This window comes from Nycticebus coucang, chromosome 6 (assembly GCF_027406575.1).
Source record: "Nycticebus coucang isolate mNycCou1 chromosome 6, mNycCou1.pri, whole genome shotgun sequence".
NCBI lineage: Eukaryota > Metazoa > Chordata > Mammalia > Primates > Lorisidae > Nycticebus > Nycticebus coucang.
The window spans coordinates 69,156,560-69,180,543 of record NC_069785.1 but is presented as its reverse complement, the minus strand read 5'-3'; the positions used below and the strand labels follow the sequence as shown (position 1 = coordinate 69,180,543).

At 39.7% G+C, this 23,984-nt stretch overlaps 2 protein-coding genes, 4 non-coding genes and 1 pseudogene across 10 annotated transcripts in view; 5 read left to right on the top strand and 2 right to left on the bottom strand.

Moving 5' to 3' along the window:
• ZWILCH (zwilch kinetochore protein) overlaps window positions 1–18,541 on the bottom strand; it is a 47,865-nt gene extending 29,324 nt beyond the window's left edge. For 2 of the 5 annotated variants that reach the window (XM_053596101.1, XM_053596102.1), the window contains exons 1-6: window positions 18,204–18,354; window positions 14,234–14,285; window positions 9,276–9,371; window positions 4,773–4,891; window positions 2,296–2,495; window positions 657–727 (exon numbers count right to left, since the gene is read on the bottom strand). In XM_053596101.1, the coding sequence (XP_053452076.1) occupies window positions 657–727; window positions 2,296–2,495; window positions 4,773–4,891; window positions 9,276–9,371; window positions 14,234–14,285; window positions 18,204–18,256 (591 nt within the window). In that variant the 5' untranslated portion in view covers window positions 18,257–18,354. Of the gene's footprint in view, window positions 1–656; window positions 728–2,295; window positions 2,496–4,772; window positions 4,892–9,275; window positions 9,372–14,233; window positions 14,286–18,203 lie in introns of all 5 variants that reach the window. The other 3 variants (XM_053596104.1, XM_053596100.1, XM_053596103.1) reach the window with 3 other exon arrangements.
• LOC128589188 (40S ribosomal protein S20-like) lies at window positions 13,193–13,546 on the bottom strand (annotated as a pseudogene).
• Window positions 18,542–18,677: 136 nt separating the features above from the next.
• Window positions 18,678–23,444, top strand: RPL4 (ribosomal protein L4). Its single transcript, XM_053596105.1, has 10 exons — window positions 18,678–18,801; window positions 19,933–20,104; window positions 20,300–20,406; window positions 21,021–21,159; window positions 21,535–21,659; window positions 21,932–22,061; window positions 22,324–22,480; window positions 22,747–22,830; window positions 22,937–23,057; window positions 23,138–23,444. The coding sequence occupies exons 1-10, from the start codon at window positions 18,799–18,801 to the stop codon at window positions 23,366–23,368; spliced, it is 1,269 nt and encodes a 422-aa protein (XP_053452080.1). The 5' UTR covers window positions 18,678–18,798; the 3' UTR covers window positions 23,369–23,444.
• Window positions 20,154–20,225, top strand: LOC128589465 (small nucleolar RNA SNORD18). The gene has a single exon (XR_008381035.1). It is a non-coding gene; the product is annotated as a small nucleolar RNA SNORD18 (small nucleolar RNA).
• Window positions 20,863–20,961, top strand: LOC128589467 (small nucleolar RNA SNORD16). Its single transcript, XR_008381036.1, has one exon. It is a non-coding gene; the product is annotated as a small nucleolar RNA SNORD16 (small nucleolar RNA).
• Window positions 21,369–21,440, top strand: LOC128589463 (small nucleolar RNA SNORD18). The gene has a single exon (XR_008381033.1). It is a non-coding gene; the product is annotated as a small nucleolar RNA SNORD18 (small nucleolar RNA).
• On the top strand, window positions 22,113–22,183 carry LOC128589464 (small nucleolar RNA SNORD18). The gene has a single exon (XR_008381034.1). It is a non-coding gene; the product is annotated as a small nucleolar RNA SNORD18 (small nucleolar RNA).
• Window positions 23,445–23,984: the final 540 nt, after the last annotated feature.

Genomic DNA, 23,984 nt, shown 5'->3' with positions numbered 1-23,984 from the left:
TTTGAACCCACCACCCTCAGTATATGGGGCCGCCCCCAAATGGAAAAATAATTGCCTTTTTTCTTTTTCTTTCTTTTTTTTAAAGAGATAGGGTATTGGTTCCCAGGCTGGTGTAGAGTGGCCTGCAACCTTGAACATGGGGGCTCAAGCAATCCTCTTGCCTCAGGCTGTCAATTAGCTGGGACTACAGATGTATGCTGTCACACCCAGTAAATTTTTTTTTTTTTTAAAGAGATGGAATCTCACTATTGTTGCCTAGGCTGGCCTCAAGTGATGCTTCTGCCTTGGTCTCCCAAAGTGCTGGAATTACAAGCATGAGCCATCATACCTGGCCAGACAATTCTTAGATCCCTAAGATTAGCTAAAAGGCAAGAAGATTTATATTTTAATTTTGGCTATTAACAGATATAAAAATAAATACAAACATTTTCATACTATAGAAAAATATCTAGTCATATTAGAAGTGAGAAAAACTGTTTCCCCCCCCCTTCAGTTTTTGACCAGGGCTGGGTTTGAACCCACCACCTCTGGCATATGAGGCTGGCGCCCTACCCTTCTGAGCCACAGGTGCCGCACAAGTGAGAAAAACTTTTAAAAAAGAAGGTATAGCAACAATAGTTTGAAAAAAATAATATGAATAGAAGCAAAATACTTACAGTAGACAAGTGATGTCTTTTTTTGTGTGAATTTTTCAGGTTTTCAAGATTCACTGAATAATTTTTATCAGCTATAGGACATGAAAGAAAGAAAAAATGTAAAGCTACAACTCAAACTTATGTTATTAGAGAGAGCTAAAAAATTACAATCCCTCAAAACAACTGCTGAAATTAAATTTTGAATCATGTATAAGCAAAAAGTTTATGAAAGAATGAATGTGAAGCAAAAGCCAATACCATTACCAAAAAATATAATGTAACATCTACTATGAGACCAGAATTATATTGTCATTATAATCAGTTTTTTATCCTCCAGTGAAAATTTTCCCCAAAATATACAAATACAAATAAAATTAAATCCAAACAAAACAAGTACAAACTCTTGTCTAGACTTCTGGAGATCTGTTTCTGGTATTTCTAGAATACCTCCTACATGTTGCACGTTACACACTGCAGTAGGTTCAAGGCAATTAGTGCAAGTTCTATTGGGTGCACTTTCATTTAATAATAATTTTTAGGCTTGACGCCCATAGCACAGTGGTTACGATGCCAGCCACATACACCAAAGTGGGTGGGTTTGAATCCAGCCTGGGCCAGCTAAACAATGACAACTGTAACAGAAAAAATATAGCCAGGCATTGTGGCGGGCACCTGTAGTCCCAGCTACTTGGGAGGCTGAGGCAAGAGAATTGCTTAAGCCCAAGAGTTTGAGGTTGCTGGGAGCTGTGATGCCATGACACTCTACTGAGGGTGACATAGTGAGACTCTGTCTCAAAAAACCAAATAATAATCATAATCATAATAATACCATTCGATCCTACAATTCCTCTACTAGGTATATACCCAGATGATCAAAAATTAACAAAGTCATCTGCACCAGAATGTTTATTGCAGTCCAATTCATAATAGCCAAGACATGGAAACAGCCCAAGTGCCCAACGACCCATGAATGGATTAACAAATTGTGGTATATGTACACCATGGAATACTATGCAGCCATAAAAAGATGGAGACATCACATCTTTTATGTTTATGTGGATGGAGCTGAAACATATTCTTCTTAGTAAAGTATCTCAAAAATGGAAAAAAAGTATCCAATGTACTCAATACTACTATGAAATCAATATATAACCACCTACACACTCATACAAATGACAAAACATAACTATAGTCCAGAAAGTAGAAGGGAAGAGGAGAAAGATGGGAGGCGAGGGGGGACATGGGAGGAGGAAGGGTATTCGGGGGAGACCTCACCTAATGTGCATGATGCAATGGTATATTTCAAAACTATTAAGAAATGAGTATAATTGGGCGGCACCTGTGGCTCAAGGAGTAGGGCGCCGGTCCCATATGCCGGAGGTGACAGGTTCAAACCCAGCCCCGGCCAAAAACCACAAAAAAAAAAAAAAAAAAAAAAAAGAAATGAGCATAATTGTGATGGATCTGTTACTTGGTTCAATGTAAGCATTTCACATCGTATATTGAAGCAGTACCCTGAACCCCATAAATGCATCAATGTACAAAGTTATGATTTAATAAAAAACAATTTTAAAAAATCATAATAATTTTTACTACAAACCATAAAACAGTAACTACACAAATAAACACACATGCATATGTGTAAAGAGTGAGCACTCACCTTTACAGCTAACCACATATAAGACAATTCCTGTAATGCTGTCATTTGTTGTGATAAGCTCAGCTCCCAGCCAACAGGTATTTTCTGTATCTAAACTGTCACACCTTACCCAAAGTGGGGGGAGGGCAGTAACTGGCAGATTAATCTTTAAATGGGTCATATTAGGATTGTGAGCCATGGTGTAAAGTCCAATTAACTGCCTTTAAAACAAGAAAAGGAAAATCAATTATAGGCAATGGTTGCCAATCAAACATTTTCTTTTAAAAATATATGAAAGGTCTCAAAGAAATAACAACCTCAAACTTAAGTGGCATGATGTGTATATACATAGATTTCATCCAGAGAAGTGGGAAAAGGGCACACCAGCAGATGAAGGCGCACAAACCACAAAGTGACAGTGTGACACGATTAGAGCTACTATGAGCAGGGAGCTCAACCTGGCCAGAGGTGGGTGCTGAGCAGGAGTGGAAGTAGGATGTGAGATTAAGCTAAAGAAATAAGTAAGAGCCTAAAGGACCTGAAAAACCAAGAAAGTGGGAGGGTGAGAGGGAGATGTGCAATAAAAACTTACCTATTGGGTACAATGAACACTATTCTGGTGATGGGCACACCAGGAACCCCAACTTAAGCATTGTATGAGGCATCCATGTAACAGAAACATTTGTACCCGCTTAATTAACATTTTGAAGTAAAAAAAGAAAAAAGAAAAGAAATAAGTAGGAGCCAACAAGCACACAAAAAGATGCCCAAAGTCATTAGCCACGGGGACACATCAGGAAATTTGAATATGGGCTTTGAATTAGATAATGGTGTTATCACAATGTTAAATTTCCAGATTCTGATCATTGTTCTGTAGTTTTTTAAGAGAATGTACCTGTTCTTAGGAACATAGTGAAGGTACATCCCATATGCTGTCAATACTTCATTTTTAGAAATTGTGCATTTAGTGTGTATGTGTGTTATGTGTATGTCCTATGTATACATACATGCACTATACACTTACAACAATACATGCTGTGTAAAATACATAGTCACATATGACAATATACATATTGCTTTGTGTATAAGTATATCTACATCTAAGAGAGAAAGGAGGAGAAAAAAAGAGAAGTAAATATAGCAGAATTAAACAATTGGTGAATATGGGTGAAAGTTCTTGTAACTTTTTTATAAATTTGAAAGTATATCAAAAATTCACTCAAAAATGTGGCTTAAATTTTTATTTTTCAAAGAGACAAAAACTGAATTATTACCAAAAGATGTTCAAAAAAGGAATTTCTAAGGGATTTTACTTCCAAAAGGAAATAGCATAATCCCAGAAGGTCTGAAATGCAAGAAGAAATAGAAAGTGAAGAAAGGGAAAGCAACGAATTAATAAACATATGAATCAAAACACTGGCTGGAGAAAACAATACAAATTAATAAAGTTTAAGTCACGAAGGAAAAAAGAAAACAGTCCTAATATAACTTACTTAAAATCAAGGAGCTACAGGGCGGCGCCTGTGGCACAAGGAGTAGGGCACCGGCCCCATATGCTGGAGGTGGTGGGTTCAAACCCAGTCCCGGCCAAAAACCGCAAAAAAAAAAAAAAAAAAAAAAATCAAGGAGCTACAAAGGAAAAGACTGATTAAATTCTTAAAACTTATACAGAACAAAACAAAAATCAGCATGAAGGAAAACTCATTTTGTGAACATTATTATAGTAGTTATCGTTCTCTTTTTATAGGACTATATCCCCCAGAACCCCTTGAAGACAAGGACTTTTTGGTTTTGGAGGTAGGGGAGGCTGGGCAGAATGAACTGCCTGTGCCTACACAGTGGGGAGGCAGAATGAGAAGTGGAAGAGATAGAGATATCAGAGTTTCTAACAAGGGCACGACTGGCATTTTAGATGAGAAATTCTTCAGTGTGCAGGAGAGTCCATGATGTTTACCATCCATAACTCAGGCCCAATAAATGCTAGTAGCTCCCCTCTCTGTCACAACCAAAAATAATCCCGTGTATTTCCAAGGCCGAGTGGGTATGGTGCCACCCCTGGTGAAGGACCACTGGAGATACACAATGAAGGCTCTTATGAGTCACTCAAAAAGAATCTGGATTTTATCATGAAGGCAATGAAGAACCACTGAAAGATTTTTAGTGGGAAGCAAGATGATCAGGCTTTCAATTTATAAAAATTACTCTGGCAGCAGTGAGGAAGACAGACTAGAGAGGAACCAGGTAGGACACAAGGAAAACAATAAAGCAGCAGTAACAATAACTTGATATAGAAGGTGGAGAAAGGGCAGATAACTTGTTTGGAATACCTATGGGATATTCAAGTAAGAGCCATCCTTACAGAGTTCTGTATATGTATCTGGGGGTGGGGGGGAGGGCACGAGGAAGGGTGATATCTGGTTCAGATGTATACTTTCTCCAGTGTTTATAAGAACACTTCAGTTTAAATCCCACTACCTCTACCCTGAGGAAAAACTTACCTCGCTCTCCCAACTGGTAAAGCAAGTGGTCCAATATTTTCACCAGTAGAGAAATCAGAAACAGCAGTTTCTTCAGATTGAAGTTCTTCCATCTGACTTGTTTCTTCCTTTTCTAAAGGCTTTTAAAATTTTCTTAATTATTTAATCAGATAAAAGAGCACTTAAGATATTTAACTCTATTATGCTACGAATGACTATCAGAGAGCACAATGTACTATTTCTATATCCTTAGGCAGAAGCCATCAAGTTATGGCCAGAACAAACAAATCTTGCCACCAGAAGTATTTCCACTGTCCCATAAAAAGATAATGATCTTAGTTGCTAATTGGTAAAGGAAGTATCTGATGCCATTAGAAAAGGAAATGCTCCAACATGCAAAAAAGTGACTAGCTAAAGGCAAATGCCAAGGGAAACCTATGAGAGACTCCCAGATTTTGTTGGCTTGTTCACTCCCAAACTGTAAGACTTCTTTCTGGGCTATCACCTTAGGTCCATAGCCCCTAACATCAATTCCACTTAGGACTATCAGCTCTCATTTGTATTATAGAATTCTAATATCACATGTCTGTATGCTTATGAAATAGTTAAATACAGCAGCTTTGCCAATAATATCAATCATTATTAAGAGTTAACATTTCTTGAGCATTACCAGGCACTATTCTAGGTTCTCTTTTAGTCTTTATAAAAACACTGAGATAGATACTACCCTGGTTAGTAATGAGTAGCAAAAGGCTAAGTAACTTGCCCAGAATCACATAGTTGCTAAGTGGCAAAGCCAACATTTCAATCTAGGTAGTCCAATTTTAAGACTCAAGTTTTTACCCACTTTTCTGGCAGTAAATTCTGTGCTGACTTAATGTGTATCAGACCTAGATGTTCCCTCAACTTTGAATTTCTAATTCCCAATTCCAGATTCCATTCCTTTGTAGTCTTGGTTCTCCAAATAGTCCCTAGAACCACAGGGTACCTTCAAAAGTAGAACAGTAGTCCCTGTTCTACTCTTCCAAAAACATTTGCTTTAAAATCTATTGTTCTTTGTAGAAATAAAGGCCATTTCAATTATTCCCCATTAAAAAATGCCAGAGCCTCAATGAACTCTAGATAATACCTCTCAACTCCAAGGTGCATTCTCACTAGTATCCTACTCAAATTTCTTTTTTTTTTCCTTGAGACAGAGTCTCACTTTGTCACCCTCTGTAGAGTGCTATAATGTTATAGCTCATAGCAACCTCAAACTCCTGGGCTCAAGCAATTCTCTTGCCTCAGCCTCCCGAGTAGCTGGGACTACAAGAGCCTGCCACAACACCCAGCTATTTTAAGAGATGGGGGTCTTCCTCTTGTATAGGGTGGTCTCGAACCTGTGAGCTTAGGCAATCCACCCACCTTGGCCTTCCAGAGTGCTAGGATTACAGGTGCGAGCCACTGTGCCCAGCCTCCCAAATTTCTATAAATTCTTTCTGTTCCTCTCGGACATTTTACTAGATAACTCATCTTAATCTGATCATTTTAATTTTTCCGGCTTTTGCTCTACATTTCCCCTTCCCCCCATAGCAAAAATCTAAATTCAACCACATAATCCACCTATAATTTCCCAAGCATCTTTCCACTATAGATAAGCAGCAATAATGCCCTTTTATTAAAATACAAGACAAATAAAGTAATTCCCCTCTCCAGAAAGGAGTACTTGTGTGTGTGTGTGCATTTAAAATAGAGGTTGAGCACCATGGCTCACGCCTGTAATCCTACCATTCTGAGAGGCAAAGGTGTGAGGATCCCTTGAGCTCAGGAGTTTGAGACTAGTCTGAGCAAGAGCAAGACCCTGTCTCTATTAAAAATAAAAAAAAAAAAATAGAGAGTGTTGTAGCAGGTGCCTAAGTCCCAACTACTTGGGAGAATGAGACAAAAGGATCATGGAACCCAGGAATCTGAAGTTGCTGTGACCTAGGCTGATACCACAGCACTCTACCCTGGGCAATGGAGTGAGACAAGAAAGGAAGAAAGGAAGAAGGGAAGAAGAAAGGAAGAAAGAAGGGAGGAAGGGAAGGTAGAAAGAGAGGGAAGAAGGAAGGGAGGAAGAAAGATTTTAAAAAATGAAATAAAAATAAAGAGATACTTTTTTTTTCTTTTTTTGTGGTTTTTGGCCGGGGCTGGGTTTGAACCCGCCACCTCCGGCATATGGGACCGGCGCCGTACTCACTGAGCCACAGGTGCCGCCCATAAAGAGATACTTGTTTTGATCTATCAAAATTTCTTACAGACAGCGTAAGGATTCTAAGCTAAACAAAAGTATTCCTTCTAAAGAAATTCCCACTTCTTTGCCATATCAGAGCCTGTCCAATTTAGGAAATAATGTAACCAGTAGAACTATATTTTTCCCAAAGCAAATGAATAACGTGATAGCACTGTTAGCACTCAGTAAGTAAAATAAAAATCACTCTGTAATAAATGATCTGTCAAAATAGTTACCTTCTGTTTAAGTTTTAAGGTTGTAATCATAAAATGATAAAAGAAAAAGTTGTCTTTGTTATTATATATTTAACAGACAAAAATTAGAGCACAACTTCATTAGTTACAGCTACTTATGCTATGCTATTTAATAGCGGCCACTACCCACAAACACTATTGAGCACTTGAAATGTGACCAGTCCAAATTGAGATGCAAGTACACAATACACACAAGATTTCAAAGATGTAATATGGAAAAAGCAACTTAAAATATCTCATTAATGATTTTTTTTGAGACAGAGTCTCTGTCACCCTTGGTAATGTCAGGGTGTCACAGCTCATAGCAACCTCAAACTGTTGGGTTTAGTTATTCTCTTGCCTCAGGCTCCCAAGTAGCTGGGACTACAATCCCTGCTACAACACCCAGCTATTTTTTAGACACAAGGTCTCACTCTGGCTCAGGCTGGTCTCAGGCAATCCACCCCCCTCAGACTCCCAGAGTACTAAAATTTACAGGTATGAAACACTGTGCCCGGCCCTCATTAAGATTTTTATATGAGTTAGATGTTAAAGTAATATTATACATACTAGATTAAATTAAAAACACCATTAAACTTAATTTCAGACCCAGCAACCCCGTTCCTATTTAATGTAAAGAAAACTTACGCTGATACAAAAACCAGTAAAGAATGTTTTTCTTCTTTTTGTGAGACAAAGTCTCATTCTATCACCCAGGACAGAGTGCCATGGCATCAGCATAGCTCACAGTAACCTCAAACTCCTGGGTTCAAGCAATCTTCCCATCTCAGCTTCCAAGTAGCTGGGACTGCAAAGCGCCTGCCACAAAGCCTAGCTGGTTTTTCTATTTTGGGGAGAGACGGGGTCTCATTCTTGCTCAGACTGGTCTCGAACTGCTGAGTTCAAGCAATCCTCCCACCTTGGCTCATTCACCTTGGCTCATTCCTAAAGTGCCAGGATTACTACATGAGCCACTTTGCCTGGTCTACAAAAATGTTTATAGTAGTACTATTCATAATTGCTAAAGACTGAAAACAATGCAAAAAATGTCCTCCAAAGGGTGAATGGGTATATAAACTGTGGTATATGCACACTTAGGCTACTACTTAGCAACAACAAAGAAAAGAACTTATTCATACATGCAACAACTTGAATGAATCTTAAGGGCATTACATTAAGTGAAAGATTCAAAGATTCTTATAGATAGATTCCATTCACAACATTATTGAAAAGATAAAGATAAAGCTATTGTGAGAAGAAGAGGTTAGTGGTTGTCAGGAGAGGGTATGATTATAAAGGAGCAGCACAGGGAAGTTTTGGTGAGATGAAACTATTCTGCAGCCCGATAGTGGTGGTGATTGAAAGAATCTATACATGTTAAAATTCATAACTGAACCAAAAAAAGTCAGTTTTACTGGCCTAATGATATTTCAGTTGTTTTTCTTAGTGAGGCTACTAAAAAATTAAAATTATATGTAGTTCACATTATATTTCAACTGGACAGCACTGTACTGGCTCCTAAAAGAATTAGAATCCACTTTCCCTAATGTTGATTTTAAAATGTGTACAGTATAGGATTATTCCCAAGGAACTGATTTTTTAAAGAGACGAAGTCTTGCCCAGGCTGGACTACAATAATGTGGTCATGGCTCACTGGAGCTTCAAACACCTAGACTAGAGTGATTATCCATCTCAGTTTTCTAAGTAGCTAAGACTACAGGTGTACACCACCACGCCTGGTTGATTTTTTTCTTTGTTTTTAATAGATGCTGCCCACACTGTTCTTGAACTTCTTGGCCTCCAAAAGTTCTGGGATTATAGGCATAAGCCACCACACTTGGTCATTTAAAATTTTTTTTAATTAATTTATTTTTAGAGACAGTTTTATTCTGTCACCCAGGCTGGAGTGCAGTGGTACAATGATAGCCCACTGCAGACTCAAACTCCTGAGCTCAAACATCTAGGACTAAAGGCATATGACATCACACATCAAATTGGTTATTGACAATTAAACAACCACTAAACCAAAGCACTACTTACCACTTTTTCCGCAATGAATACTATGTCATTTTCATTTAGAATATTTTTCAAAGGATTTAGCTGACCTTTACTGATCAACTGCACCTGGACATCAGCCTGTCAAAAACAGATGTTAAGCAATGTTACATATACATACATATGTATACTATTTAAACACATAAATATCAGTTCTGTGTAAATAACTATAAATTTATTTTTAAGAAACATGTTCTTGGATCAGGTACAGTACCTCATACTTGTAATCCTGGCACTCTGTGAGTTTGAGGCAAGAGGATAGCCTGAAGTCAAGAGTTTGAGACAAGCCCAAGCAAGACAGACCCCAACTCTACCAAAAATAGAAAAATTAGCCAGGGTTGGTGGCATGCACCTGTAGTCCCAGCTACTTGGGAGACTGAGGCAACAGGATTGCTTGAGCCCAGGAGTTTGAGGCTGCCATGAGCTATGATGACACACCATTGGACTCTACCCAGAATGACAGAGGAAGACCCTATCTCAAAAAAAAAAGGAAAAAGGCTCTTATATATGTTTCCCAGGCTGGAGTACAGTAGCTATTCAAAGGTGCCATCATAGTGTTTACAGCCTCAAATGATCCTGTTACCTGGGCCTCCAAGTGATGGAACTACAGAAATACACAACAGTGCCAGGTTCATATTTTAAAGCATTTCATTTATTCCTTGCCCATTTTCATGTTTAGAAAATCTAGCTCTTATATTCTACATGTACCTATGCTTCAAGGCTCACCTGAAATACACCATGCCTTCTTTTGCTCAGAACCACTATGATATCCTTTCTTTAATCACGTTGTATTTACTATTACATAATATAAAATTAGCACTTTACTAAATATTATAATTGTACTATGAAATTTTAAAACTTTTAATATGTCAGTTTATAAAAACTTTATATATTTTCATTCCAATTGGAAAAGATGTTTATTATAGAAAAGTTTGAAAATAGTTACATGAACTTTTTTTTTGAGATGAGTCTCACTAAGTCGCCCTCAGTAGTGTGCCGTGGCGTCACAGCTCACAGCAACCTCAAACTCTTGGGCTTAAGCAATTCTCTTACCTCAGCCTCCCAAGTAGCTGGAACTATAGGCGCCTGCCACAGTGCCTGGCTATTTTTTGGTTGCAACTGTCGTTGTTTAGCAGGCCCAGGCAGGGCTCAAACCTGCCAGCCTTGGTGTATGTGGCCAGCGCCATACCCACTAAGCTATGGACGCTGCCTGAAGTTTTGTTTGTTTTTGACAGGGTCTGTTTGTCCCCCTCCGTAGAGTGCCACAGCATCACAGCTGACAGCAACCTCAAGCTCCTGAGCTCAAGTAATTGTCTTGCCTCAGGCTCCCAAGTAGGGACTACAGGCGCCTGAAAGAACACCAGCTATTTTTCTTTTAGAAACGAAGTGTTGCTCTGACTCAGGCTGGTCTCAAACTCTTGAGCTCAAGCAATCCACCCGCCTCAGCCTCTCAGAGTGCTAGGATTACAGGCATGAGCCACTGCGCACAGCCACATGATTAACCTAGCTGGTGTATATTCTGCCAGATCTTTTTCAAAGCATATAGATATATTTAATTAGAAATGTATCTATTTAGATATCTAGATAGGATTTTGCTCAGTTAAAAACGGGCCATTCTACTCGGCACCTGTAGCTCAGCGGCTAGGGTGCCAGCCACATACACTGGAGCTGGCGGGTTTGAATCCAGCTCGGGCCTGCCAAACAACAATGACAACTACAACCAAAAAAAAAAAAAAAAAAAAAAAGCCAGGCGTTGTGGCAGGTACCTGTAGTCCCAGCTACTTGGGAGGCTGAGGCAAGAGAATTGCTTAAGCCCAAAAGTTTGAGGTTGCTGTAAGCTGTGACACCACAGCACTCTATCCAGAGTGTCAGCTTGAGACTCTGTCTCAAAAAAAAAAAAAAAAAACCCCAGGCCATTCTAATAGTTTCATATCATGAAATTCTTTCCATGTCATCAAATTTCTTTGGCTATGTAGAATCTTAGTTATATCGTCACATAACTAATTCTATATTGTAAGACATTTTGGTAGTTTCCAGTTATTTTCTATAATAGAACAATTAATAGTGAACACCTGTGACTTATTTTCTTAAGATGAATACCTAAAACCACAATGATATTGTCAAAATACCTTTCAAATATGCCATACCTACATATTTACATTTCCATCACTTAAGTAAATATACTGTGTATTTTCATTGTTTATTTTTACCATCTCAGAGCAAAATATAGTATTTTATTGTTCTAACCATCATTTATTTGATCACTAATGAAAATAAGTAGTTCTAATATGCCTATTACAAATATTTCTCATTATTTGAATCTATTTCTTAGTTTGGATATTGAAGCATTTAGATACCACATTCAGAGAACCAAGGATATTGTGTCTAATCTACTAGGTTCTTATACTATTATGGGTTGAACTGTGTTCCCCAAAACAATATCTTGACATCCTTGTGACCTTTATTGCAAATGTAACCAAGTTAAGAGGAGGTCTAATTTGGATCATGACAAGCCCTAAATCCAACGACTGACATACTTACAAGGAAAGAGATTTAGAGACATTGACACACAGAAAGAATGTCATGTGTCTATGGAGGCAGAGATGGAAGTCATGTGTCTACAAGCCAAGCAACATCAAAGATTGCTAGAAACCACCAAAAGCCAGGAAGAGATAAGAAAAGATCCTTTCAGGCGGCACCTGTGGCTCAGTGGGTAAGGCTCCGGCCCCATATACCGAGGGTGGCAGGTTCAAACCCGGCCCTGGCCAAACTGCAACAAAAAAAATAGCTAGGCTTTGTGGGGGCAGCTGTAGTCCCAGCTGCTCGGGAGGCTGAGACAAGAGAATCACCTAAGCCCACGAGCTGGAGATTGCTGTGGGCTGTGATGCCAGAGCACTCTACTGAAGATGATAAAGTGAGACTGTTTCAAAAAAAAAATATATATATAATAATAATAATAATAATAATGATAGGGCGGCGCCTGTAGCTCAAAGGAGTAGGGTGCCGGCCCCATATACCAGAGGTGCTGGGTTCAAACCCGGCCCAGGTCAAAACCTGCTAAATAAATAAATAAATAAATAAATAAAAATAAAGAAAGGATCTTTTCTTAGACCCTTCAGAAGAAGTATACCCCGCTCTCACCTTTATTTCAGACTTCTAATCTCCAGAACCATGAGAGAATAAATTTCTGATATTTTAAATTGCCTAATTTATGGTACTTGCTACTGTAGCCCTAGGAAATTAATACAGATATCAAGCAAGAATTCAGATAGGGAAGGATTAATTAATTTACCTGGATATATTTGATTCTTGAGTTTAGTGAGAATTCAGATAGTGAGGCATAACTAATATTTCTATTTTTCTTTCTTGATTACCTATTCATGTCCATTGCCTATTCATGTTCTTTTTTATTTTTGTTGATTTTTAAGATTTTTTTAATATATTCCATAGATATAAATATATATATATTCTGAAACAGTCTCACTCTGTTGCTCCAGGCTAGAGTGTCACGGAATCATAGCTCATAGAAACCTCAAATTCCTGGGCTCAAGTGATCCTCTTGCCTTACCATCCTGAGTAGCTGGGATTACAGGCACCATTCACAATGCCTGCCTAGTTTTTCTATTTTTAGTAGAGACAAGGTTTCACTCTTGCTAAGGCTGATCTTCAACTCCTGAGCTTGAGCAATCCACCTGCCTGAGCTTCTCAGAGTGCTAGGATTATAGGAGTGAGCCACCACCCTAGTCAACAGATACAGATTTTAACCATTATCATTTATGACTATTTCTTCCAAGCTTATTTTCTTTTAATATGTAATTCGTTTTAGTTTGCTAATTATTTCATGACTATAGATTTTGTTTTTTGTTTTAGCAACTGGTCATCAATTTATTAAAACAGTTGATTTAAGCATCTGCAATGGTGACTTCGACCTCAACTCATGGCTCACTACTAATGGAGGTATTTTGCTTAACAATCTCAGAAGGGCTATGCAGGTCAATGCGTCACTTGTGGATTCTCATCTAGAAGAGATCCCAAGTCTTAGAACCTTCACTACAAGGAGTTTTTCTTATGATTTCCAAAGTCTTGGTAGGCATCCGAACTGGTCCTTTCACTTTGAGATTCTTCTCCTTTGTACCTCTGATCAAGTCAGCACACATCTCCAGGGACTTTATGATGCAGCTAGTGAGAGTAATTCTAATTCGGTGAATTACCACCTCTGGCTCCACATGTGTTTTTCCAGTGTCTTTAAAAGCCATAGCGGTGGCATGGCTTCTTGACTGACTTGTTCGTCAGTGAGAGCGAACACCGGTGAGTCAGGAGCAGAAGCGAGCACAACACACCTCCACAGAATCTGTGACCATAGGTTTTATCTTCCCAACTAAAGAGAGTTTACTTATGGAACACTTAGGACATACTACATGCTTAACAAACTTACGTTTATAACAGCTTGATTCATAATCATCAAAAACTGGAAACCACCCAAATGTCTTTCAACTGATGAATGGATATTCACACTGTGGTATATCCATTCAATGAAATACTATTCAGAAATAAAAAGGAATGAACTACTGATACGTACAACATAGATAAATCTCAAATGTATTATATGAATTGAAAGAAGCCAGAAGGAAAAGGCTGTATGATTTTATTTATATGACAATCTGGAAAAGGCAAAATTATAGAGACAGAAAATAGTTTAGTGGTTACCAAGGGAGGGGAAAGGGTTTACTACAGAGGGATACAAGGAAATTTTTGGAGATGATGAAAATGTTCCATATCTTGATTAGAATGTGGTTACATGACTAAATGCATTTTTCAAAACTCAAAGAACAATACCCTAAAAGGTTGAAATTTACTATAAGTAAATTAACTGCAAAAAACCTAACTTTTAAAAATATACAATTTTAGTATTATTGAGTTGTGTTTAAAAACCAAGTACATACCTCATAGATAAATGGGTCTTTATAGATTCCTTTTTTTTCTTCATTAAATTCCCTGAAATTTAGAACCACATGTGAAAAATAGAACTATAGTATCCCTTCTGTTATTTAAACTTATGAGTTTGCCATCACTTTATCTCTGTAGGACATCTGTGAGAAAAGAAAAAGTAGCTTATGGCAGTCCTAAGTCATAGTTGGGAAGAAAGGGGAAAAAAGCAGAAAAAGAGGATTAGTTCAAGAAAAGAGAAAAAAGAAACTTGTGATAGAGATTAATAAACTGCTGCCCACAATTAGGTACAATTGCTTCTCACAGGCAGCAAAAAGACAGGTTGCCTACCTCTACTCTTCTGTCTCTTCAAATATATTTCCAATTAATATTAAAATGTAATTTACTAGGCCAAGCAAGGTGGCTCTCACCTGTAATCCTAGCATTCTGGGAGGGCAAAGCCGGTACACTACCTGATCTCACAGGTTCCAGACCAGCCTGAGCCAGAGCGAGGCCTTGCCTCTAAAACCAGCCAGGCGTTGTGGCAGGCACCTATAGTCCCAGCTACTGGGGAGGCTGAAGCAAGAGAATAACTTGAGCTCAAGAGTTTGAGATTGCTGTGAGCTATGATGCCATGGCACTCTACCAAGGGTGACAAAGTGAGACTCCGTCTCAAAAAATTGATTTACCACATCAATTTGGGGTTTAAAATAAAAATGGATTCTGACCAGTGACCATTCTGAATCAGTGGGTAACCACAGAGAAGTTACTTGACGGGTAGTCCCAGGCCTTAAGATTTCTATGGCTAAAGTGGAAGTATCTATCTTCTATTTTTATGAGCTGTTACTAAAAATTAGTAAATTTGGCCTGGCACAGTGGCTCACATCTATAATCCTAGCACTCTGGGAGGCCAGAGCAGGAGCTCAAGAGTTCAAGACCAGCCTGAGGAAAAGAGAGACTCCCGTCTCTACTAAAAATAGAAAAAACTAGCCAGTTGTTGTGACAGGCACCTGTAGTCCCAGTGACTCAGGAGGGTGAGGTAAGAGGAGTGCCTTGAGCCTAGGAGTTTGAGGTTGCTGTTAACTACGACACCACGGCACCATACCCAGGGGGAAAAAATGTAAGCACAAAATTCTAGGATATCATTTAATAATTATTGCTCAATTCAGAAAAAGTTTTTATGAGACCTTGTCTCTACAAAAATTAAAAAAATTAGCCAGCCACGGTGGCATGTGCATATAGTCCCAGCTCTCTTGGAGGCTAAGTCAAGAAGATTGCTTGAGCCCAGGAGTTTGAGGTTGCAATAAGCTGTGATGACACCACTGCACTCTAGCCCGTGTGACAGAGCAAGACCCTGTCTCAAAAAAAAAAAAGTCACAAAATAACAATTCTAAAGCATGTAAACCATAAACTATTAACATACCAAGATATACATCAACCTGATTTACCCTCTGAAAGAAAGTCAATGAAGAAGCCCAATGGAATTGTTTCAGGATATCATTTATATCTATTTGATCTAATACTATATGACTTACTAAAATAGAAACAGGAGAGCTACCCCTGTGACTGATTCACTTTTGCCATATAATGCAAAGATGCTACTTAATCAGTCATTCAAAAACCATTTCTCAAACATGTGTAACAGGTCAGGCTTGATGCTGAGATATCAAACAAAAGCCTTGCCCCTGGTTCATAATTTTGACTGAAGTCAAAAAAAGTAAATCAATCATTACAGGGTGATGAGAGCTCAGACAGTGGTACATTTAGGAACTTGTGGCAGAGATTTAACTACAGGGCTTGAACATTATCCTGAAAGCCAAGATATTTTAAGTAGAGCCAGCACAGTGGCATGTGCCTATAGTCCCAGCTACTCAGGAGAGGGAGAAGGGTGGATCCCTTGAGCCCACGAGTTCATGGCCAGCCTGCGCAACATAGTGAGACTTGATCTCTTAAAAAAGAAAAAAAAAATTTTAAATGGGAAAATAATTGGTAGTACTTCAGAGAAGAGATAATGGCCTGAATGAAAACAGTACAAATGGAGAAATAATAAGAGAACTGATTAGAGGAGGTGGGGATGGTAGAAAGGAGAAAAAAACAGGGGTCTTGGGTTTAGAACTCATAACTCAGAGACAATTGAGGAGTAGAAGGTCAGGATAGTGGAAAGATTGATTCAGTTTTGGTTTTGTTGTTTTTTGTTTTGAGACAGTCTCAAGCTGTCGCTCTAGGTAGAGTGCTGTGGCCTCATAGCTCACAGCAACCTCCAACTTTTGGACTCAAGTGTTCTTCTTGCCTCAGTTTTCTATTTTTAGTAGAGACAGTCTTGCTTTTGCTCAGGCTGGTCTCAAGTTTGTGAGCTCAAGCAATCCACCCGCCTCAGCCTCCCAGAATGCTAGGATTACAGGCGTTGGTGAGCCACCATGCCTGGCCAGATTGATTCACTTTTGCAGGTATTGACTTTGAGATTCCCAGGTGAAAATTTCTAGAAGACATCTGGACACATAGGCACTATGAGAGATGCAAGAGAAGTAAAAAGCATAAACTTTAGGTGCTTACAAGTGAAGAGAAAGGCTAACATCAATTATATCACTGGCAAGTATAAAAATCCAAATAAAGTTAGAGGAGTGGTTAAATAAATATACGACAGCCATAGAATGAAATGCCATATAGCAGTTAAAAATAATAAGGTAGATCTATAGGTTCTTGTGTGGAAAGATACCTAAGATGCGGTTTTGTTTTGTTTTGTTTTTCTCTTTTAAAGTTAGTGCTCTTTCAATAATGCCCCCAAAATTTACAAGCAGGGCCAGGGGCGGTGGCTCAAGCCTGTAATACCAGCGCTCTGGGAGACCTAAGTGGGCAGATCGCCTGTAGTCCCAGCTACCCGGGAGTCTGAGGCTGCTGTGAGCTATGATTTCACAGCTCTCTACCGGGAGCGACAAAGTCAAACTTTGTCTCAAAATAAAAAAAAAAAATTTACAAGCATTACCACTATTGAAAGCAGAGCAAAGAAACAATAAAGATAACTTAAAAATAATGAGTTAGATTGATGTAGTTCAAAGTGTGCAGCCTGGCCAGCAGCATCTGTTTCACCTAGAATCTGTCAGAAAGGCAAATTCTTTGGCCCCACCCCAGACCTACTAAATCAGAAACCGAGGAGGTGAAGCTCAGCAGTTTGTGTTTTGACAACCCTCTAGATGATTCTCCTGCACGCTCTCATTTGAGAACCACGGATTCCATGTTTACATTGAACTTGATGGAATCGCTCTCTTTTGAGAACCACGGGTTCATGTTTACATTGAACTTGATGGACTCTCCTGCGTAGTAGTACTTCACTATAAGAACAAAATGAGGGGGGGGAAGCAGAAAGAGGGATGGAGGGAGGGGGGTGGGGCCTTAGTGTGTGTCACACTTTATGGGGGCAAGATATGATTGCAAGAGGGACTTTACCTAACAATTGCAATCAGTGTAACTGGCTTATTGTACCCTCAATGAATCCCCAACAATAAAAAAAAAAAAAAGAAAGAACAAAATGAAGTCTTGGAGCACAGTGAAATAAAAAGTTTTAAAACCCAACACGACATTCCACTATCATTACAAGGGTAGCTCAGATAGTTACTGTCTTGACTAGACTAGAAATAACAGTATCTCACTTTTGGGATACAGTAAGGCTTTAAACAGGTGAAGGACAAGAATACCTAGTTTTCAATATCCTGAGAGGTGCCTCTACTTATGACAAGTGTGTGCAACGGCAGACGCCTTTGGAACAGCTGTCACCTTCCGCTGTGTGCGATAAGGAACAGATGTTTTCTCCTGAGACTACACAGGGCCAGCTCCACACTGCGGCTGGAAGAGAGAGCCGGCCTCCCCCAGACTCCCGGACCCCAGGCAAGCCGGCAAAACGCTAATCCCCAAGTGTGGCGGAGATCGAGAATACGCAGGTAAAGAACTGCTGTCCCCGGACCCCAGGCAAGAGTAGGGATTATAACTCACTGCAGGAGGCGCGAGTAAAACTCCTCAGCCGCTCGGTTCACTCTCTGCCACATACTGTCCCAATCTCAGGGAGACTTTGGAACCGCCAAACTGAACCGCGCGCCTGGCTAACCACGTCCGGGGTCATAACCCCGCCTCGCCGGAACTACTTTTACCCCCAACAATTTTCATTTGTCGGCAAATTCAAACCTTTGTTTTAGACCACCCAGAAATATTCACAGTGCCAATAGTCTTCCAACTCTAACAGAAAAAATTAAATAAGTGTAGAAGTTGTGGAAGAGAGACATTTTGTCGTCCGAGTACTGGACACACCCCCTTGCGGATCATTCCACGAAAAGGAGTCCCTCTTTTCTAAGAACTATTATTGGCTTTGGGAGACAATAGATATCGTAATTTGACAGGCGTAAAGAAGGGACACGTTATTTTTTTGTTTTTGTAGTGTGGTAGAGAGATATTCGCGTCTGCGCTGGTTCTGAGGCGCGCAGAGTGGGAGGGGAGGAGTTGAAGGTTACATATAGAGCGAGAGTGATAAGTACTTCCTTTTCCTGTAGGAGCCGCCGGGTGGAGAGGAGCGTGGCCTTCTCCTCTCCCCGTCATGGTGAGTGGAGGGTCTCTTGGCTGGGCTTTCCATTGGTCTTGGGGCCAGTAGGAAAGGATTGGAGGTTCGGGACATACAGTCTGGAGAAGTTAAAGCGAGGAGGGTGGAGATGTGGGCCAGAGGCGTCCTTTGCGGGTTGGGAGCCGGGTTGTGCGGTAATACGGCAGCCATCTTAGAAGCAACGTGGGAGTCCGGGTCCACGGAGCGCCGGGAAGCAGCTCTAGGAAACTCGGGGTCGTTCGCAGACGTGGGAGAGCCTATACAATAGTCTTTTCTGCACCCTAGAAAATGTTCTGCTGAAAACGTGGAGTCCTGTGGGGCCTAAGAGCGAACTGGGGAAAGGAATCCGTTTGGGGCCTTGGTCTTAATGTGCTGTTTAAAAAGGGGTATCTCCATCTTCCAAGAGAGGGATTTTGTTAAGAGAAAAAGTAAACACTTGTGTTTCCACTTTTTCCTGAATGCTTAGCTATGTTCAGGTTATGTCTTTGATGGTAATGGTGTCACATATACTGCTTTTCCACAAGTAGCTATAGTGTGTTCTCTGTGCCTGGGGAGAAGAACGAACAAAACACAAAATTATCCTTACGAGATTTGGATTGTGGTGAAGTTGTGCTAAATGAATAGTAGCCTTCTGTGGTAATAACTGCTGTGGACAATCAAAAATTTGGTTTGACCTCAGAAGGTGAGGAATTCTGAGAAGAGAAGCTTTAAGGTGAAAACCTAACTCTGAGGGGAATGGGACAAGGAAGACAGTATGAAAGATGACATTGGAGAGGAGAGCAGATTGGTGTAGTCCATCGTTGGAAAGTCTTTTAAGAGGGTTGACCAAGAAATAACCAATGTTTCTAGTTTTTGAAAAATATGTTTAGAAGAGGGTAAGGACAGGGATGTAAGCTTAGAGGCATGGAGCCCTGGTAGAAAAGATGGGTAACTTTTATGACAAAACATTCATTGAAAATAGTGCAACAGAGCCTGAGATTCTAGGTGTTCTTTGAGTATAAGGTGTTTTGCTTTAAGCAAGTTGTCTACCCCCACTATACTAGTCTTTTCTACAACGGAGCATTTAATGGTATTGTTGGCAGATGGGAAGAGTTTGCCTCTAACATTAAATACCCTTTCTTTTTTCCCAAGGCTTGTGCTCGTCCACTGATAACAGTGTACTCCGAAAAGGGGGAGTCATCTGGCAAAAATGTCACTTTGCCTGCTGTCTTCAAGGCTCCCATTCGACCAGATATTGTGAACTTTGTTCACACCAACTTGCGAAAAAACAACAGACAGCCATATGCTGTCAGTGAATTAGCAGGTAAGGATTTATAGCTTTGTACAAGTTGATAATTTTAGGGGCTGTTGTACAGTAGTGATGAAATTACACTTCATTGGTCCGTGTTTCTGAACCACATGATTTTCTTGGATTTTCTGATGCTGTTCACTGCCGTGCATAATAATCATAGGTTGGTATGATGAGTAAGCTAAAATTCTTATTTCTTTCCAATTTTAGGTCACCAGACCAGTGCTGAGTCCTGGGGTACTGGCAGAGCTGTGGCTAGGATTCCCAGAGTTCGAGGTGGTGGGACTCACCGTTCTGGCCAGGGTGCTTTTGGAAATGTATCCTTGTTTCATTGAGATTGGTTATCTCATGGAATTTAGCAGACTAGTTTATCCATGCTGATATATATTTGCATCCGTAATAAAAGTGTTCCAGTTAAGAGATTGGGAATCTGAATGATGTTTATATTTTATCTTGAACTACATTTTTTTTTTTTTTTTTTTGAGACAGAGTCTCACTTTGACACCCTCGGTAGAGCGCCGTGGCATCACAGCTCACAGCAACCTCCCACTCTTGGGCTTAAGCGATTCTCTTGCCTCAGCCTCCCAAGTAGCTGGGACCACAGGTGCCCACCACAACACCTGGCTATTTTTTTGTTGCAGTTGTCATTGCTGTTTAGCTGGCCCAGCCTGGGCTGAGTTCGAACCTACCAGCCTGGATGTATGTGGCCAACTCACTATCTTGAACTTAACTCTTCAGGGCAGTCAGCTTCTATTCACATGTGGATGTTTGCTTGCAATGATGTCGTAATTTGCGTCTTACTCTGTTCTCAGCGACAGTTGCCTGCTGTCAGTAAGCTGGTACAGAAGGTTGACGAAAATTCTTACTGAGCAAGATAATAATCTTTTAATTCCTCAAATTTGAATAATGTGATTCTTAACCGAGAAAATAGATGTGTCGTGGAGGCCGCATGTTTGCACCGACGAAAACCTGGCGTCGCTGGCACCGTAGAGTGAACACAACCCAAAAGCGATATGCCATCTGCTCTGCCCTGGCCGCCTCAGCTTTACCAGCACTGGTCATGTCTAAAGGTTTGTAATGCTTTTTGTCAGGAGTGGTGCAAAACATCCTTTTTCATCTGGCCCTTTTTGTTTGTAATTGGTACATTCTGTTTTTCCTAGAGTGTCTGATTAAATTTCCTATTATTAGGTAATTCAAATAGTGATACAGTATATGGATAGAAAATTTTCTACTTAAAATGCTCATTGTGTTCTCTACTGCATTTTTTAAATTTTAACTGTCAAAATGATGAGATTCCACTTCATTGGTCCGTGTTTCTGAAACACATGATATTTGTGGAAATTCTGAATTGGCAAATTGTATACCATTTTGCTTTTGTGAGCATATAAAAGGTTTGTTTTCAAAGGGTTCAGGGTAACCAGTTGGTTATGAATTGGCTTTATTAGGTCATCGAATTGAGGAAGTTCCTGAACTTCCGTTGGTGGTTGAAGATAAAGTTGAAGGCTATAAGAAGACCAAGGAGGCTGTTTTGCTTCTTAAGAAACTTAAGGCCTGGAATGATATCAAAAAGGTAGGTTTGATGGCAAGCCCATGTACGGTTTGGTAGTCTTTAATCCATATAAATTTTTGTCATTTTGAATTTTAAAACTGAAATGTGAAGGACAGTATAGTCTTAGTGTAAAAGACAGCAAGATTAGAGCCAGAGCCAGATTAGATTGGTTTGAGCCCTGACTGCCTTTGTGGCTGTGGCTCTGTGTAACTCTGGGCAAGTTGTTTGTGCCCCCCATCATCTGTGACATCTATTGCAGAAATCTTAATGAGACTACTAAAACTGCTTTATAGGTCTATGCCTCCCAGCGAATGAGGGCTGGCAAGGGCAAAATGAGAAACCGTCGTCGTATCCAGCGCAGGGGACCCTGTATCATCTATAATGAGGACAATGGCATCATCAAGGCTTTTAGGAACATCCCTGGTAATTATAGTATTTACATGTTGATTGCCTGTCCTGTGCAAGCTTAGTCAGCTTTTATGATGAGTTTCCACTTTATGGTCCGTGTTTCTGAGACGGATGATTTTTGTGGAAGTTCTGATTCGTGGCTGGATAAATTGCATCAGTGATGACTGAAACGTCAATAATTATATGTCATTAATAAGATCTCGTGTACTTTAGTACATAAACTAAAATGATAATTTGTTGAAGTATAGGCTCCCTAATTCTCTTTTCCTTTCAAAAGGAATTACTCTGCTTAATGTAAGCAAGCTGAACATTTTGAAACTAGCTCCTGGTGGACATGTGGGACGTTTCTGCATTTGGACTGAAAGTGCTTTCCGGAAGTTAGATGAATTGTATGGCACTTGGCGTAAAGCTGCTTCCCTTAAGAGTAACTACAAGTGAGTGTTTTTTTCATGTACTGAAAATAGATGTTTATACACATTCAGGATTGGTTTGCATGTTTTCTGAATAGTGTTTTGTTCCTATTTCCCTTATGTATAGATGCAACATGGTAAAATACTGTACCTCATTCTGAAGTGGTAATGTAGTAGAAATTACGATTGAATTCTGGAGAGCATAAATGGTTAAAACCTCTCTGGAGGTTCACATTCTTTAACCAGTACATTGGAATCTAGGTATCCATTGTCAAATCTTTTTCTTTCAGCCTTCCCATGCACAAGATGATGAACACAGACCTTAGCCGAATCTTGAAAAGCCCAGAGATCCAAAGAGCTCTTCGTGCACCACGGTAAAGTTTATATTTACAGTGTAGCTCTTGCCCCAACCATAATACTATTATTTTAAAAATGTGTGTGTGTGAAGATGTTAATACAGTGTCTACCTTTTATGACTAGCAAAAAGATTCATCGCAGAGTCCTGAAGAAGAATCCACTGAAAAACCTGAGAATCATGTTAAAGCTAAACCCATATGCAAAGACCATGCGCCGGAATACCATTCTTCGCCAGGCCAGGAATGTAAGTGATGATTTGTATTTTACCAATATATTAAGTTCTTGGAAAGACTATTGTTAATGATTCTGCCTAATTTGTTACAGCACAAACTTCGGGTGGATAAGGCAGCTGCAGGACTAAAGGCCAAGTCAGATGAGAAGGGGGTTGCAGGCAAGAAGCCTGTAGCAATGAAGAAGGGGAAAAAGCCTGTTGGTGTTAAAAAGCAGAAAAAGCCTCTAGTAGGAAAAAAGTCTGCCTCTACCAAGAAACCAGCAGCTGAAAAGAAGCCAGCAGAAAAGAAACCTACCACAGAAGAAAAGAAACCTACTGCATAAACTCTTTAATGTTTATTCCATAAACATCAAATCATTTTGGACAGTTTATTTTGAATAAAGACCTGATCAAGAAATATGGCTTGGGTATGTTGTGTGTGAATCCTAGTTAGAATTTAGTTTTTAATACATTGTTTTACATTTTATAATCCAGTATAAAATGGAGCCTTGGATTTTATGATAAATCCATGCTGTGAAGGGTTTTTGTGTTTTGGATTTTTTTTGAGACAGTCTCACTGTGTTGCCTTTGGTACGGTGCCATAGCTCAGCAACCTCAACCCTTGGGCTTAAGTGATTCTCTTGCCTCAGCCTCCCAAGTAGTTGGGACTACAGATGCCCGCCCATTTTTTGGTTGCAGTTGTTTTTAGCAGGCCTGAGCTGGGCTGGAACCCACCACCTTCTGTGTATGTGGCAGCACTGTACTCACTGAGCTACCGTCGCCAAGCCAGAAGGGGTGCTTTTAAAAATTGGGTAAGATCCATTGGGTAAATCAATGTTTTAAAAATCATGCAGGCTAGTAACAACTTCCAAAATGGAAAATGGGTTTTAAGATGTGATACCAAGTCAAAAGTAAGGGGCACAATTGTAGAACACAAGTTTGGGAGTAAATGAGTAGAAC